Source organism: Ananas comosus, linkage group 23, assembly GCF_001540865.1.
Source record: "Ananas comosus cultivar F153 linkage group 23, ASM154086v1, whole genome shotgun sequence".
In the NCBI taxonomy this organism is placed as follows: domain Eukaryota; kingdom Viridiplantae; phylum Streptophyta; class Magnoliopsida; order Poales; family Bromeliaceae; genus Ananas; species Ananas comosus.
In genome coordinates, this window is record NC_033643.1 from 7406119 (window position 1) to 7424276 (window position 18158).

General features: G+C 41.3%; 1 protein-coding gene across 3 annotated transcripts in view; it reads left to right on the forward strand.

Annotated features, from left to right (window-relative positions):
- LOC109728022 (protein LOW PSII ACCUMULATION 1, chloroplastic) overlaps window positions 1–18158 on the forward strand; it is a 48584-nt gene that overhangs the window by 19623 nt on the left and 10803 nt on the right. For all 3 annotated transcript variants that reach the window (XM_020258282.1, XM_020258281.1, XM_020258283.1), the window contains exon 6: window positions 65–253. In XM_020258282.1, coding sequence (XP_020113871.1) covers window positions 65–253 — 189 coding nt within the window. The remainder of the gene's footprint in view (window positions 1–64; window positions 254–18158) is intronic.

Here is an 18158-nt window from a genome sequence, read left to right on the forward strand (position 1 = left end):
TATTCTCCCTATTGCATATGTTAATGCAGTCAATTTACAAGCTTTACCGTGAGCAGTATTTTAGGTTATTCTGGCAGGGACGAAGGAGTCTGTGACTAGAGCAATTGAGAAGGCTGAGAGATTCCGAACTGAATTGCTTAAACGGGGTGTTCTTCTAGTTCCTGTTATTTTTGGTTCATATAAAAAGGCTCCAGTTGAGAAAAAAGGCTTTGGGCTTCCCACGAAAGCTGCTACATCTCTTCCTTCAATTGGGGTTAGATTCTTTTCTTCTACTGTTTACATGCTAGAGATGTTATTTTACAGCTAAGCATAAATGTTATTGCGGAATAGTGTTAAATGATCTGCAAGTCAAATTGAAGTCAGCTGTGCAGTATAAACCAAATCCAAGTTTAGTTGTAAGCTTATGTATTACAATTGGTACCTTTAGTCTGTGAAATTGAGTGGCCACTAATTGTGATCCATGAGCTTACTCTGTCATTGCTTTGAACTCAGTTGGCTTATCGAGAAGAAGGTCATGCGCACCTAGGCTGTGATTAGGTTGATCCTGTGGTTTATTCCCCTAAGTAATTCACCTAATCTGCAATAATCGGGTATTATGAGTCCTGTATTGTGTTAGCTATTCAGTTCTAGTTAGTCATGTAGTTTGAAGCAAATGAGGTTGTAGCTGTGATATCCTTATTGTCCTAATTTATAAGAAGCCTAATCAGGCGAAATCGTTATCTAATGTGTGTAATTAGAAGCTAGTCAAAATACCTACCGGCTCTTAGAAACTCTAAGCAATCTCCTTTCTATGACTAGTTGGGCAGTATCTTGGCATTCAAATTAATCACAATCAGATCATTGGTTGTTACCGTGACACCCTAATTGTCCTACATCGGATGGAACAGTGGCTATAATTGGAAATATAAGGGACAATGGACCCTAGTAATAATAACTAAGCTTAGGCATTTTGGAATGGTGATTTGGGCCAATAATTTATTAGTGCTAGTGGGCTGGGTCGATATATTTGTATGAGAGCTTGTTCACTAGCCAGGAGTATGAGATGGGCTTCACCTCGTCTGGTGATCATGGGGTGTGTGTTGAGTTGACAAGAACGTCAGAGTCTAAACTGGAGAAGCTTGTGAGACCCTAATAGTATCACATCCGATGAGAAAGGGGTTGTGATTGGGCATATAAAGGATTAGGGATCCTAATAAGAATAATCGGACTGACGCATTTTGGGCTGGTGGTTTGAGCCCAATGACTTATTAGTGCTAATAAGCTGGGTCATTATAGTTACCGCTTTGATATCAACCGTAGATTAATAGTACATTCAACTGTTGGATTTATGACTTTTTTAAAAACATGTAATTCAACCTTAATAAATAAAATCTTACCCGCATAATGCAGCATATAAGTATTATTACAGTTAATTGTTACAATTTCTTAATTATACTTATAGAAGAATTATGAACAGCTTTACTTGACATTAAATAATTTGATGTATAATTATTTACATATGCGTGGATTTTGGTTTAATCAATCCTAAATCTTAAGCCAGCGCCTTTAGTATAATTGATAAATTTTAAACTTGAATCCTTCATTTTGTAATACTTTTAGTAAGGTATATTCCTGAAGGTATAAAAGCCTCATTAAAATTAAAAGAAAACATACATTGAAAATAGCATGCTAAATGTCCTATAATGCTTGCACTTATCTTGCATCTCCTCTTGTGCACAGAGGACTCAAGATGGATAAGAATGAAAAAGTAGCGAAAATTATGAATAGAAGAAAAATGTAGAAGACATCCATATTACCGAGATCCCAAGCACATCGTTTTTTCTCACCTCAATAAACTCTTTGAGGCATTACATCAAATAATTTTGAAGACATCAAACTCAACAACTATACGATCAAAGAATGGAAAAAAAGGATTTTTAGCATGAGAAAACTGCTGAGATAGTACGGAAGAGTAAGGAGGCAATACCTTTCTAATAACAACCAATCCTTTCAAGACTTTTTCAGGCCCTTCATTATTATCAATCTAGTTGCTCTCCTGCCTAGTTGCCTATTTGAATTTTCACTCTAATTTTAAATTTGGGTTCACAAAAAAACAGTGAGGGTCAAATTGGTCCATCTAGTAGGCATGAGGTACAACAGCTCAAAAACAATCCAAAAGCAAATAGTAGGCTGCCTAAAACATTAAAAATTAGAAATTTATCTTGCAAATTGTTGCCTGCATATTAGCAGATCGACCAGATTTTGCCTAGTTGTTCTATTAAAATCTCAATGAAGAAGAGGAGAGAAACATTATGGTCATCTTGATTATATAACCAAATCACAAACCTTCTACTGAATCATTCAATTGAGCACTTTTAATATATATATATATATATACGCTGCATTTGAAAGGAAAAGCTTATTTTACTAAAATATTATATCATTTTACTATAATATTCTAATATTATATATTAGAATAAAAATAACCACCCCCTAGCTCAAGATTAAGATTAATAGCACAAACAGAGACCATTCGGAATGAAAAACCATTTCTGGGATTTTTTCATGAATTTAGCAAAATATTATTTAGATCAAGGTTTAAAGTGCCGTGATACGGGGGTGTGTCGTTGTCTGTCTGGCACGGTACGCCACCGGCACACTTTCGTGCCGACACATGGTACGCTTGCGTGCCGATGGATGCGCATGACCTCCTATTGGCACGCTTTGGCACAGATTTATTTCAATTTTTTTGGTTTCAACAAACTCTTATAATATTATTTTGAAAGATTTAATCAAATAATTATGAATATTTGCTATGTATAGCTTACTATACTCATCAATTAATATACTTGTAAGCTTTTTTGTATGTAAAGTACAACTATATCTGATGCAGAATAGAAATTTTTACAGGTTAGAATATTTAAAATGCAAAGACATCTTTTTTTTTTCTTTTTTCTTTTGACTATATTACAGTCTTTCTTTTATAAAATATAAAAAAATAATTTTTAAAAAATAATTTTTTAATTAATTTTTTCAAAAAATTAGTAGATCTATCAAAAAAATTAAGCGATAAATTATATAACAAATAAATTAAATAAATTTAAGTATCAATTAATTTAATTTAACTTTTAATTTTATCAGTATTTTCAATTTTCTAACGCAAAAATAAAATTTTATGTTTGATGCGCTTTCAAATTTGTTTATTGAGTTCGATTTTGTTTCCGTAATTTGGCAAAAGTTTTGCGGTGCCACAAATTTTGATAAAATAATTTGTGAAGAAAAAATAGATGTCTATGATGAAAGCGGAGGGGTTGGATATGTAAATTAAAAATTTGCCCTATATTGATAAACAAAAAAAATTAAATTATAATTTTTTTGACTTGCCTAATAAATAGATTTTCGATTTGCAATATTTTTTGGGGGTTGTAGGGTACCTAGAATGCTTTGGGTACCCCAAAAAATAAAACAAAAAGAAAAAAAAAACAAAAGGCAAAAAAGAAAAGCAAAAAAAAAAAATGCACAGCGCCGGCACAGCACTGTGCCGCGGCACGCATCGCCGTGCCGCTGCCTCATGCGGCACGGCCTCGTGTGCCGCGGGGGGGGGGGGGGGGGGGGGGGTTTCCGAGACCCCCCCTGTACCGTGCCCCTTTCTTGGTGACATGGTACGTGCCGCATTGGCACGGTGCGGCATGGCCGGCACTTGAATCCTTGATTTACATGAACTAAAGAATATAGTAGTTAAGCAAAATATAGCAAAGTATGATAAATAGCGGTGGTTATTTCAATTTGACTATTATTGGAACTCAAAATTTAACTTGATCAATAAAATTTATGAAGGACGAAGGAAAATCAGGGTGTTTAATTATCTCGCTAATGGTTCAGTAACATCACCATTATCAAGGAGATGGGTATCTTGTTATACTGTGAGCTCTACTGGATCTGGTGTTGAGTTGGGCTCTCTAGTTTAAGGCCAAATTATTGAGGTTGTTGTGAATGATGCTAGCTTATTTTAGGGTTATGCTATCATCTCTAATCTTTTTTCCATTGAGAAGAACACCAACACATAGGCTGCCTCCAAGAAAAGCTGTCATGCTCTCCATAACTGTCCTCTATATTATAAAATTATAGGTATATGACAGATGTCCGTTACAAATTACATATTTGTTGATCTTCTTATAAAGAGAATGAAAGGAGTACCGGGATCGTCTTATGTAATTGTTAGTGAGTTCACTATTAGCCAATGCAGCATACTGGGATCGTCTTCTGCTTCAAATGATGGTTTTTGAGGTGTCAGGGAGGAAGAAGTAAATTAGTAAAAGAACATTTAAAATTTCATACGAATTTAAAAGCAACAAGACTTATCATGAAGTAATTGAGTAAAGAATTGATACCATGGCATTTATACCGGTGTTAGAAATCTCTCCGTCACAAAGGTGATCAATAGCAACTTTTCGCAACTTAAAAGCTAAATTCTTCCTCATCCTATGGTTAAATGTCTTGCTATTTATGGTATTTCTAGTATGGGTGCACCTAGAAGAGTTTTCGTCATCATCTCTATATACAGTAATTTCCTTTCGATCCTTATGCTTCAAAATGGAACCCAAGTGAGGACTGTAACAATCTTTATACACAGGCAATTCAGTGCTACTATGAGCTCTAACTAAACCATTAGAAGGCTCTACATCCAAATCCATATGATCCGCCAAACAATACATTTCAAGAGAGCTACCATCCATTTCAGTTTTAACAGTAACTACTTCACATGTGGCGGCATCTTTGGTCCATCTCTTTCATACTCATCATTACTAATAATCAATACCTTTTCATTAGAGCTATCCTACTCAAAAGCTTCAGCTTTTAACGCTTCATTCCATTAAGCTGCTCCTGCTTAATACTATTCTTTAAAGTAGTCAAATTAAGTTGATTGGTTAAGTTAGCCAAATCGGAAGAACCCTCTGACTCTGTCAGTAGTTTTCCAGCAACTGTGGCAAGCAGCTCAAATACCTCGAGTGAGAACATTGGCTTGTTGTCACCGGACCTCTTTCTAGCGAATCGTTTGCCCTAATAGATGAAGAATTAGGGATGACAATAGAATTTCAACAATGAATAGGGAAGGAAACAAATTAGGAGGCGCATTACATATAAATACCAATACAGTAGCTGATCGCGGAAGATGTCTCATTGGAGATGCGCGATAGCTGCAGAATCTATGGTCAGACCTCTTTTGAAATACCAAAAAAAATATAATCTAGCTCTGTAGCCTATGAGAGGGAAGCAAATTTGACACAAACGCACAATAGTTCAATCGTAATTTAACCAGTGATGGCCGCATACTCTAAATTTGATAAGGAGATAGAATAGTTTAGTCCTTTGTATACGAAGGGAATCATTTTGCATATTGAGATAATTGTTCTATTAATGTTTCATACAAAATTGAAATCTAAATACTGGGTTTGATCAGTTTTTTTTTATATTTTTTTAATGGCATCATTCATCCCTTATCTTTTTGAAAGAAGGGCAAAAGAGCATGACCCTCTAGGTTGTATTGATGATAATAAATAGTGTACAGATCAACCTATTATAGTAATATTACAACTAGAGATACCATATAGTCTAATACTATGTAAGGCAACAAATAATACAATACTAAATATATCATAGCATACTTAAATATATCGTAATATCCTCCGCAAGCTAAGCATCCATTGGTCGGACGCGAAGATTGGTCGTAGCATGGAGAATTGAGAAGGAAATAAGGGTTTGATGAAGATGTCAGCACGTTGCTTATCAGAAGATATATGAACTAAGTGCAAATCACTGAATTGGACTTTTTCTCGCAAAAACTGATGATCAAGCTTAGTATGCTTCATACGAGCGTGAAGAACAAGATTGGTAGCAAGATATGTGGTGCTAGGTTATCACAATAGATGCAAATAGAACGCGATAAGGAAACACCAAGATCATGAAGCAGACGACGGATCCATCGTCTCGACAAGCGTATAAGCCACGGTGCGATACTCCGCCCGGAACTAGAACGAGAAATAGTAGGTTGTTTTTTAACCGACCACGAAATAAAATTAGGTCTAAGAAATATGCAATACTCAGAACTAGACCGGTATGTATTCGGACAACTGACCCAATCAACATCTGTAAAGGTGACAAGGAAGGATTGACATAGCAAGAGATAGGAATGCCATATGATAGTGTCTAGAATATAGTGGAGAAAACGTTTAACCGCTTGCATGTGAGACTTATGAGGCGCACGAAGATAATGAGCAACCAAATTGGTAGTGTACGAAACATCGGGTCGTGTGAAGGTAAGATATTGTGAAGCACAACCATCTGAGGATAGGTGTAGGGATCTTCAAGAAAACGCCCCTTATGAGATGAAAGATAAGTGGTCGGAGGCAGGAGTGGAGATAGGTTTACTGTTAAGAAACCTATGACGCAATAGTTGATGCGTATATTTTTGTTGAGTAAGATAAAGACCAGAAGAAGAGTAGATAACTTCAATACCCAAAAGATAATGTAGCGGACCTAAATCCTTCATGGCAAATTTCTATTGCAAGGTTCTTAGAAAAGCTTCCAAAAGAGAAGACGAGCTTCCGGTGACAATAATATCATTGACATATAAAAGAAAAACAGAAGTGCTAGAAAAGGAGTGACAGATAAACATCGAGGGATCATCGGTGTTGCCAATAAAACCTAGTTCAGAGAGAAGAAGAAAAACGCTGAAACCAAGCCCGCGGTGCTTGCTTAAGTTCATAGATCGCTTTATGTAGCTGGCAAACATGATGAGGAAAATAAGGGTGAACAAAGCCCGACGGTTGCCGCATATAAACTTCCTCAGAAAGAGAGCCGTGAAGAATACACGTTCTTCACATCAAGTTACCGAAGTGGCCACCCAGACGAGAATTATCACGCCTTGGATTACCACGTTCCCCGGGCTCGCCAACAGACCCGCTGTGTACATAGGAATTTCCTGTGTATACGAAGCGATAGCTGTACCTGCACACAGATAATAGCTATACAAGAAGTACAGAGCTGCTAAAATTGAAACATATATAAATAAAAAGGCCCACTGTACATACAAGTTCCAAAATACAACCCTGACCATCCAGCATCCAAGATACAACCACCTCTCAGAGAGTAAAACTAAATCTACTGTATGTACATGGCAAAATCCAAAACTATCTCTGGCAGGGGTACTCCTCTAGTAAAGTGACCGGGGAAGATAGGGATCTAGCTCGCGACTCCCTTACCTCGATCAGAAGCAGCAGCAGCAACTGACGGCTTTGCAAAAATATGGCAATAATGGGTGTGAGAACTACTGCAAAACAGAGTAGTGCTTAGTGGATACCGTCATCGATCCCAACCGCCTATCCACTAAGTCTACAGTACGAGTAATAAACTGATAGGTAAAAGGATAGTAAAATAAGCTGGAAAAAACTCTACAGCTAAATGCTACAATATTATCGCTATTCATACCATACTCTCTGTGGACATATAAATGCATCACTAGCTACAAATGAGCCACAACTGACCCAATCTCAAGAGATCGCCAACTGGCCAGTTCAGCCTGTGCTCAAACTACACCGCACACTAGCCACGGGAGTGGCCGGTCCAAGAAAACTGCCCAAACGGAACTACTGCGACGTCAACGCAAGAAGAGCCTCACTCCGAAGCGGCACTCGTGGGCGCGACCTAACCGAGTATGAAAGTGTCTCTATCGAGCTCAATTAGGCTTACACAGGCTATAATCAATACAAATGGGTCAAACTGGTCTAACAACCAAGTCTAATCAATACAAATGGGTTATACTTGTTGGCTTAAATGGGTCAGCTTCCTGCCCTGTGGCGGGAGGCCATGTTGGGCCGAGTCATGTTCGAAATGGCGTGAGCAGTGTTTAAAAAAGCCCAAGGCGCACCTAGGCGCAAAGGCCTGTTGGAGCCAAGGTGCAAGGCGCAAGGCGCAAGGCGTAAGGCGCAGGCACAGGCGCGTGCTCGAGAGAGGTCAGGCGCACACTTTCATAAAATTTTGAAATAAGTAAATAATCAAGAAGTTTCTTACCATTCTTTCTAATAATTGTTAAGCAGCATTAAATATACTCAATAAAATCATATTACCACAATAAATATTTTATAGTTACCCAAATAATATAGATAAAAGTAAAGAACAAATTACCTTTTTATCTCAAAATAAAGGACAGCATAACGGTAAGTATTAATTCACAAACATATAGAAAAGTTAGATGTGAAAAGCATATAATCATAAAGCACAAGATCATAAAAAAGTAATATGCATAAAAGTTAAAAAGTTTAAAGTTTCAAGCCAAAAAACATTAAAAAAGCATCATGATCATGTGAAAGATAAGTGTTCAAGACCCCAAGCCAAAATACGTCATATTAGCAATGTTAATTAGTCCTCAATCCTCATTCCTTAATCATCAACCATCATCTTCATCACTTGATGAAGAATACTCCTCTCCCTTGTCAGATTTGTCGTCTCCAATGTCTTCTTCTTCTTCATCTTCTGTGTTGAGAGTCTCATCAAAATCAGGCTCTTCATCATTTAAATCATTTATAAAGTTACTAATGTTCTGCGATTGAGAAGATGAAGCTTTTGCCTTTCGTTTATCACTGTACTTGGTGGAACTACGTGATCTAGTATGATGGGTAGGTTGATCCACCCCTGCTGCTTTAGCTACCATACTCCATGTCAATGTGCCATCTTCCCAAACATCCTCATCTTCCCTCTCATTATCGTCGTTTTCATTCATTTTTCCAATCAACCTTTCATTACTGTCATCAATTTCACTCATTCAGATAGGATCAACAGTGTCACGCAATTTATAACGCCTCCTCAATGATCTATTGTACCTCACATACACCAAGTCATTTAAGCGTTTTTGCGTGAGCCTATTCCTTTTCTTACTATGAAGCTGCAAAAGAAAATCAACTTTGTTAAATTAAGAACTTAAAACTATCAAATACTAAAATACCATAACTATAGTTGTATAAGATGATTTAATATTGATGACTTACATGTTCAAATACACTCCAATTTCGCTCACAACCGGAAGCACTACAAGTGAGGCTTAGAACCCTAATTGCAAATTTTTGCAAGTTTGGTGTTGATGATCCAAACAATTTCCACCATTCAGCTATTCATATAAATATTACATTAATAAAAATTAATGATGTATTTATTAAAATGCAAAATGCATAATGCATAGATTTATAATATTACTATACTATTAGTATTTAATAAGTACAAAGTAGTATAGAACTAATATACCCGGTGACTTTGTTTTCCTTTGGCGAATTGCCATATTAGTTCCGAAAAGACCATGTGCTTCACAATATACACTTAGTTGATCACATATTTTATCTTGCTCTTGAGCACTTGAAACCAATCTTTGCAAAGCTTGATATAAACTGGTCATAATGTCCTTATCTCCGTAAATTTCTAAATTTGAATAAAAAAATTCATGGTTCAAGAAATGTCCGGCTGCATGCAAAGGGCAATGAAGCTGGCATTGCCTTCTATTATCAATAATCTTGAATACTTCACTATATTTCTCCTCCCTCTCTTTAAAAGACTTGGCAATTGCTTCCTTTGCTCTGTCCATAGTCTCGTAAATATAGCCCATTGCTGGCCTATTTTCACCATCAACTAGTCGAAGCACACGAACAAGAGGACCAAAAATTTTAAGAATATAAACAATGCTAGTCCAAAATGTGGGCATCAATACAATCAAGGATTTAAGTGCCGTGGCACGGGGTCGTGCCGGAAATTTGCCGGCACGGTACGGCACGATGCGTGCCGAGCCGTGCCGATGCGTGCTGGTCAAAAAAATTCTTATGTGCGGACATATAATAGTATAAAATATTATTTTCTTCAGTAACAAAATAGTCTAACTATTTATTATGTCTTTTTATCACATCTTTTAAACTTTATTGAGGAAATTACTTACTAATTTAAAGAATAGAGAATTTTGAGCTGTGCCATCGGCACGGGGTCTGTATCGTGCCTGTATCTTATTGGCACGGTACGGCACGGTAGATACGGTTCGTGCCGACGGGCACTTAAAACCTTGAATACAATGCTAGTTGCATTTTTGCCCGCATGTTCCTTTACCCATTTACTTTTGGTCCAATCATCCGATGTGAACATCTTTCTAAAGTTGCTTTTTTGCTTATGTAACCTTTGAAGGGTCAGAAAGGCCGTTGCAAATCTTGTTACAGCAGGCCTAAGCAACTCTCTTTGGGCTGTAAAACGCCTCATCATGTTGACCACTCCTGTGTGGGCATAAATAAAACCACTCAATGTTGTTGCCCTTTTTACTGTTCTATGCACCTCAGGCATCTTTCCAATGTCCTCAAGCATCAAATCAATGCAATGGGCTGCACAAGGTGACCAATATAAATTTGGTCGTTTTGCCTCCAATAATTTCCCTATTAAGATTTCACACATATTTCAAGTTAAAGAAATATTTCATATAATAACATAAAATTAAAGTATATACAGAAACAAAATTAATATACTTTATACAAGATTTCTTACCAGCCAATACATTATTCGATGCACTATTAGTCACAACTTGAACGACATTTGCCTCCCCAATATGGTCCACCATTTTATCCAATAACTTGAACATTTCTTCTCCAGTTTTAGAGTAATTGGAGGCATCAATAGATTCGATAAACACAGTTCCCATTGGAGAATTTACAAGAAAGTTTTTAAGGGTCCTTTGTCGCTTGTCCGTCCATCCATCACACATTGTACTACATCCAGTCTTGGCCCATTCCTCCATGTGCCCATTCATTGAATTCTTCGTTTGTTGAACCTCCTTTTGAAGCAAAGGAACTCGTAACTCATACATAGAAGGTGGCTTAAAACCAGGGCCATATTGTCCAATAGATTCGAGCGCCACATGAAAGCTATCATAATTAGCAGCATTGAAAGGTATTCCTGCATCATAAAACCATCTAGCTAGTTCCTTACACTCTTTTTCTCTCAACTCTTTCCTACAAACTTCATTGATCGTAGCTTGTTTCATTTTTCCATCCTTTCTATCTTGAATTACTGTCACGCCCCGGGACCGCTACCAATTTGGTACGATCCGGGCGCGTCGAACAGACGCCGAACGGACAGCACCTCCCCTGTCCGCCCAAGGCTAAACAACAGGATCATGTACAACAAGTTCCCAGGAAATCAACTTGAATACATACATGATCAAAACAATAGCGAGGGCACAACCAGTGCCGAACATTACAAGAGCAAGCATCACAAGCATAAACAAGTGAATAAAAGAGAGATATAACTATCTATTACATCACATTTGACATTCAACATTTAATACAACTTGATTACATTTAAGCTTCCAAAATGAATACATAATCATATCACATATACATAATGCTAGCTATCCAAAATACATCATGTCATCTATAACCATGCACACGAGGGTGCTCTAGTACAATAGGAAAAGCTCACTAAGCTAGCTAGCAGGGCGCTATGCCCATTGACTCGCGATCACACTTGCCGGTCGCTCACTATGTGTACTGTACCCCAAAACCACACAGGCGGTGAGAACTATATAAATATAGTTTCCCAGTGGGTTCGGCCGCCGACTCCGCCGATCTTCCCACTAGTCTAAGCTGGCACAGATAGATAGATAGAGAGAAGAAAGATATTGAACTGCAACTATGATCTATTGTCCATCAAATGCAAGCAATGCATGAAATATCAACTAGCAATAAGCCTACTATCATGATAATATGCTTCAACGATGTAATGAATACAAATACGACATAGTTAGCAATCCACTAACATATACTATGTCTAATCAGGGTATGAATGGCAAAATCACTTATGCTATTCATGTCATTACCAATCCACTAGGCTACCCCGCCCTTGTCTCAAATCACGTAGGTGAAGGACTACCCGCCCTTGTTCACCCGTCCCACAACTCTAACACTATCAGTAAAGAGCTACCCCGCTCCTCGCCCAACTCATGACTCAAATGCCTAAGGCATGAGCTACCCCGCTCTTCGCTCCGACTCTAACTCAAACTCAATCAAGCACCCCGCCATAGGTCAAGAGCTACCCCGCTCGAGGTAAAAGAGCTACCCCGCTCATAAAAAGCACCGCTCAAAGTCAAGAGCTACCCCGCTCGTAGGTAAAGACTACCCCCCTCATAGGTAAAGAGCTACCCGCTCAAAGGTCAAGAGCTACCCCGCTCGTAGGTAAAGAGCTACCCGCGCTCATAGGTAAAGAGCTACCCGCAAATCTCACAGGAGAAGAGCTACCCCGCCCTTCGCCCGACTCACTTCCCAGTCCAATGTGGGGAGCTACCCCGCTCGTATCCCACCCAATGAGCCTACCCGCTCGTGTGACAACTGAGGATACCCTGTCAACTAGGTTAACCATCACTTGATATTCCACCTATCCCTAGGTCCATGCCAAGTTTCAACCATATCAAATCTCAATCCACTCACCTAGGTCTAAGCAACTCTAGGTTCCACAACACTAGGTTTAATGTAACCTATGTTTAACAACATATATTAATGCCACTCGATCTATCCTAGTTCACGACACTAGGTTTAGAGCCACATAATCTCCATAATTAACAATAGGTTAGCCTTCATTTCATCTAGCATATATGTTCTATAAGGCCAACATGCATCATAATGCTAATATGCCATAATCAACTAGCATGCAATCCATTCATAATGCTACGTGCATACAATCTCCATTACACTAGTTCACATGTCACTAGTTCATTGTCAAGTCCAAGTTCTTTATTCTCTTATCATCATAGATCTCATGTCTCAACCTTAATCATCATGCATTCTAGATTTAAGTGTCAAGTCTATAATACTACACAACTAGACATGCATTCGAGGAAAGTAGAAATGTAACTATACATATATCCTATAATGCATAAGAACCATATATATAAAATATGATCAACTATTTTACTCGCGACATAGAAGGAAGCCCGATTGCTTCGGATAGACACCTCCCCACCTTTTTACATGCTTCCGATTGCTCGTCGTCACTCGCAATCGGCCTCCCGCCGGCGCACGCCGCTCGGTTCGACCCTATTCACGCGCGACTACCGAACGACCTCCGCTTCGCGATCCGAGAATTATAGGTCTTCGTTTCTTGTCACATGCTTCAAATCGTTTCCACGATTTTACGACGTCGCCTCGCCCTGCAGGCGGAAACGAAGCCTAAACGTCCGTTTCTTTAATAACTTCGCACTGGCTCGACGAATCGCCGAACCGTCGCTTCCGACGCGTTTAGTGACCTATCAATTAGGTTTCCAGAGGGTTAAATGAATCAAACCCTCATATTTTCAAAAATTGCATTTCGAGCCCTAGGTTTATAACTAGCAAGAATTAATTAAATTGATCCTAGATTCTAGCAATAATCATCTATTTAGCATGCTAGAATTCCATTAAAACCATTTTAGAGCATAAGGATCAATCCTTAGAGTTCTACCATTAAAGGGTTTTGAAGCTTACCTCTCAAGCAAGCTCCAATGGAGAGGAAGATGATGAAGTGATGAAGATCAACTTCCAAGCTTGCTTCTCCACCAAATCCATCTATTTTGGGAGAGATCTAGAGAGAGAAAGGGAAGTTGTCTCTCTCCCTTTCCATGTATGCGTGTTGTTGTGTTTTGTGCGGTTGTGTACGCACGGTTGAGGGAGGAGAAGAAGGGATTAAGTCCCTTTTACACTTTAGTCCCTCACAATTACACTATTCACTCTAGCAGCTCGAAATCTGATATCTTTCGCCGGAGCTCCCAGAGTGTCCGTTTGAGCTCAAACTTGACAGTTATGTTTGGTTTACTTAACTTAACAAGCTGACGATCACTTGGTTCAGTTTCGACCCCGTTTGGTCACTGAAAAACTGTACCGAACTGCAATCTTTATCAGATAGCTTTCGAATTTATTTCTCACTTACGGTCAGAAAAATATGAACCTTAAATCTAGCCTCATAAAAATATTTCTGACATCTCTGCCAATTTTCATAATTTTCTGAGACTGTGCATTTTCTGCTAATTTATCTGCCCCGTTTCCAACAGAAAATTCTAAATCTTCTGTTTTAATTCCGATTTCAGCACAGGTCATTCCCAACTTATATTTTACTTCTCTAAATTCAATAAAAATAGTATCTCATACTATTTTTTATTTATTTCTATTTTTTTTTTTTATATTTAAATCCGGTATATTATATTACACCGCAACCTTACCGGAACCATTCAAATGGCTCTCCAACCAAATGGACACCGTAGCTTCATAATTTTAGAAGTCCGGTACCTTACATCCTCCCCTCCTTAAAAGGAGTTTCGTCCTCGAAACTAACTCACTTCAAACCGAATTCACACCTCAACTCGACGTATCGAGCGACATAGGGTTCCAATGCACTTTTGCACTCCGGGGTGGCCTTTCACTCATTGGAATCATCCAAAGGCCTACTACGGGGGATGTGAGACTAGATTCACTCACTCTTGCTAAACGTAGCTCCGAAAGTGCATTACGAGTCTCCGTCATTCTTGGTGGTAGCGCAAGTCGAAGCTCAACGATTCTACGCGCTCCAACACCATTCACCATTCGGCATGCAAGAACTCTTCTTTGCATTCACTTTCCCCCTCGGGGCATTCCGATTCGATCACCAACATTGCTCAAAAGCAATATCATTGGTGCATCACCCAATCGCGAGTGTTCTAACCACATTCGGACCTTGCTCTACCGCGAGATGGCCTACCCCGGCATATCTCGACTTCCAATCCTCAAGAGAGCATTGTCCACAATTCCATGTGGCTATCCGGTATTCAAGTGTCTCCAAGAGACCACTTTCCCTTACCTCTCAATTGCCACTTCTAACCTCAAATTGCTCTACTACGAGATGGCCTACCCCGACACATGTCTCGAGCCTCAATCCATGAAAGAGCGTTATTTTCAAGTTCTCCAACATAACCCAGCCTGCCTGGGCAAGTTTCACGCTCGGGGACCGGTCTCTCCTGCCAGGGGACCGGTTGCCCCACACTGCGCAACCCTCAACCTCGGGGCAACCGGTCCCTCCCTCCTGGGACCGGTCCCCGAGAGCAAGCTTGCGCAGACAACGTTCGGGAACCGGTCCCTCCTGCCAGGGACCGGTCCCCGAGAGCAAATCTGTCAAGTGCAGATTCTTGCACCATTGCTCTCGCGGACTCCATTGCAATGCACTTTTGGTGCATTTGACTTCTTCGGCTTTTCCGAAGCACTCCCACTCGACAATTGGTCGATTTTGAGCGAAGTCCAACTCTCGTATTTCGAGAATTCACTTCCTTACTCCAACTCATCCACAGAGTCATCAGCTGAACCGATTACGTCGGCTTCCACAAATGGACCAACGGTCACAAATAGTAGGTAGGCCTAGCGGCTAAACCTATCGCAACTACGCATAGCGTCCCTCGCTCATATCGTAGACCCAATCATCATTGGGCGAAATTCTCATTGGAGAATTCGCACACACTCCAACCAGGAGCAACCACGACCCAAACCACTTCAAATCCTGAGGTTGGGCTACAACCGCACTCTCAGTGCATCCTCGATCCCACGATCTATCACGTGGAAGTCCACGTTCCCGGGTCTAAAGCTCGGACTACCGTCCTGACCCTATCTCTGCCCTACCCCGGGGTCGCTGTCACCCACAGCTGACTGCGCCTGTCCATAAGGCCCAGGCTCCACAGTCCATGAGTGGTCCAGGCACGGATCGTCCTCAAGCAATACCCGCAACCGTCGTCTCACACGACACGCTCACCCGAGCAACACACGTCACTATAGCGTCACACACTACGCCCAGCAATAGGAAACACTGCCTATACACACCGGTCAACCACCGATCTACTTTGGTAGGCGACACATCACATCATCTCAACTCATGCATGCATAGGTAATTATACCGACTCATATCCTGGTCCCTACTATATTTGTGCTAAAACCTATCGATCGTAATACATATACACTATACTAATACATAAGTAAAACCTTCGAATTTACATTAGTTCAACATAATTTACAACTTACAGTTTACACTACATTATCTACCAATATAGAGAGAAAATAAGTGAACAAATACGAACACTACGAACGAGAACATTACAAGCCGTGACCAACACGGGAGCGATAACAAAACTAGTACATACATAAGTTCAACTAAAGGACCCTTGAACAACATGTACTAGNACAACAAATCGGAACCCGCCTGTCCCCTCCACGACAGGCAGGCCGCAGACAAGCTGCGCGGGCCTAGCCTGGTTTAACCATCGCCAGGGCCCCGCACTGTCTATTTTACCATAGTCTCGCTCAATTCTCGTTCGTTTCTCTCTCAGATCCTAACTGGATCTTCTGGGATCCATGCTTTTGGCATTCCGATATCCACGCACTCACCTTGCACTTGGATATGCAACACCGCCCTCAACTAAGCTAACCCAGCTTCAACAACTATCATACAGAGATCATCACTGATCTCTGCCTAAGTTCACCATACTTAAGAACTGAGCTTCACCATCACAACCCGCCGGCTGTTGTACTGTGGTTCTCAGATCTTACTCATGTGAATGCACGAGGGCGGATTAAACGCTGCAACTCAGCAGCATAGAGCATTAGCGCTCGCTCAAATTGCCCAATTCTATTAATTGGGTTATTAACGCAACGTCCTTGATTACAGGGGTTCTGCGATGTGTGCGTCTAGGCAAGGTCGTGGTGGAGGTCTCCACGGTCTCGTCCGACCTGGAGGGCTTCGCGGTCTCAGTCGACCCGGATCGCTCCACGTCCTCAATGCTCGCGTTCACTGGCGTAACTGGTTACACCAGGTCACGGTCCTCTGGGCTAAGCTCGCCGAGGTCCTTGAGAACCTCGTCGTTTACCGTTGCCGCCGGCGCTGCCGTTGACTTCCGGCACTGGGCGGGCGTGGGGGCTGCGTGCGCGGATTACGCCGACTCCCACTCCCGTATCGCCGTCGAGGCTGCCGCCGTCGTGGGGGCGGTCGTTCACGAGGAGGCCGTCGAAGCCCAAGCCGCTATGGGCTACGCCGCCGGCTCCTCTACCTCGCTCTCGCGAGCAACTGCTGAGAATAGTCTGAGTTCTTCAAGTTGGGTGGTTAGAAACTTCCCCTCTTTCACCTTGGCAGCTACCACCTCAGTACCTAACTGAGTTACCTCTGTGAAAAACTCCTAGAGATATGGAGGCTCTTTCTGTTCCACATAGAGCGGTGGGTAACGGAACCTTTTCGCCGCTTCCACACCACCTTCGCCAACTTCGCCCTAGCTGGGAGACTGGAAGTTGGTTACGAGACCCTCCTCAAGTCCTCCCTTTACAAACCTTTAATGAAGGGGCTGTGGCTCTTCGCCTCCAATTTCCTCTTCAAGGCGTTTGACTCTGTCCCCCTAGTAAGGCACTGCCTGATGCTCGTCCTCAAGAGGGTATAGTATCTGACGCAGGGTCTACAACAATTCCTACTGCGCCTAGCTCGGCTCACCAAAAACGCCCCTGAAGCCGGCACCTATATATTTCGCCACGTCGACAAGTTCGAGTGCTGAAAACGGCTCCAAAAACTAGCTCGTAACACCCGCCTCGTACCACTACGGGTGCACGCTCTCCTCGCGCTCCGCAGGCTCTTTCTGTTCCCTTTCTTTGCTTGACCGCCATCGAGCTCCCCTGTCAGATCAAGGTTCTTCGGGGGCTTCGTGGGCTCCTCTGTCAAGCTCTCGGTCCCTCGACACGCTACACACTAGACACCACCCCTCGTAGCGCGTCCTTTAACACTCGTAGCCCGCCCCGCTACAAAGTCCACACCAGTCCGCCCCGTATACTCGGCAGTCACAGGTCTCCCTAGCGGCGGACAGGGCAGATAACGTAGGCGGGGTCACGGGGGCTCCGTCAAACCACCTCAATGCGGATGACGACATAGACGCCCTGGACGCTCCCGCGGCGCAGTCGAGCTCCGCTGGGCCAGCCGAGGCTCACCGGCCCACAAGCGGCGAGTTCAGCTCCTCGGACGGCTCAAACTCCGTGCGCTGCAGTACCGTCCATACTAAACAAACTCCGTATATGTATATGAGGACGTACTGTAACTCAATCCGCAACGTACGTAAATCGAATATGAGTAAATGATGATTA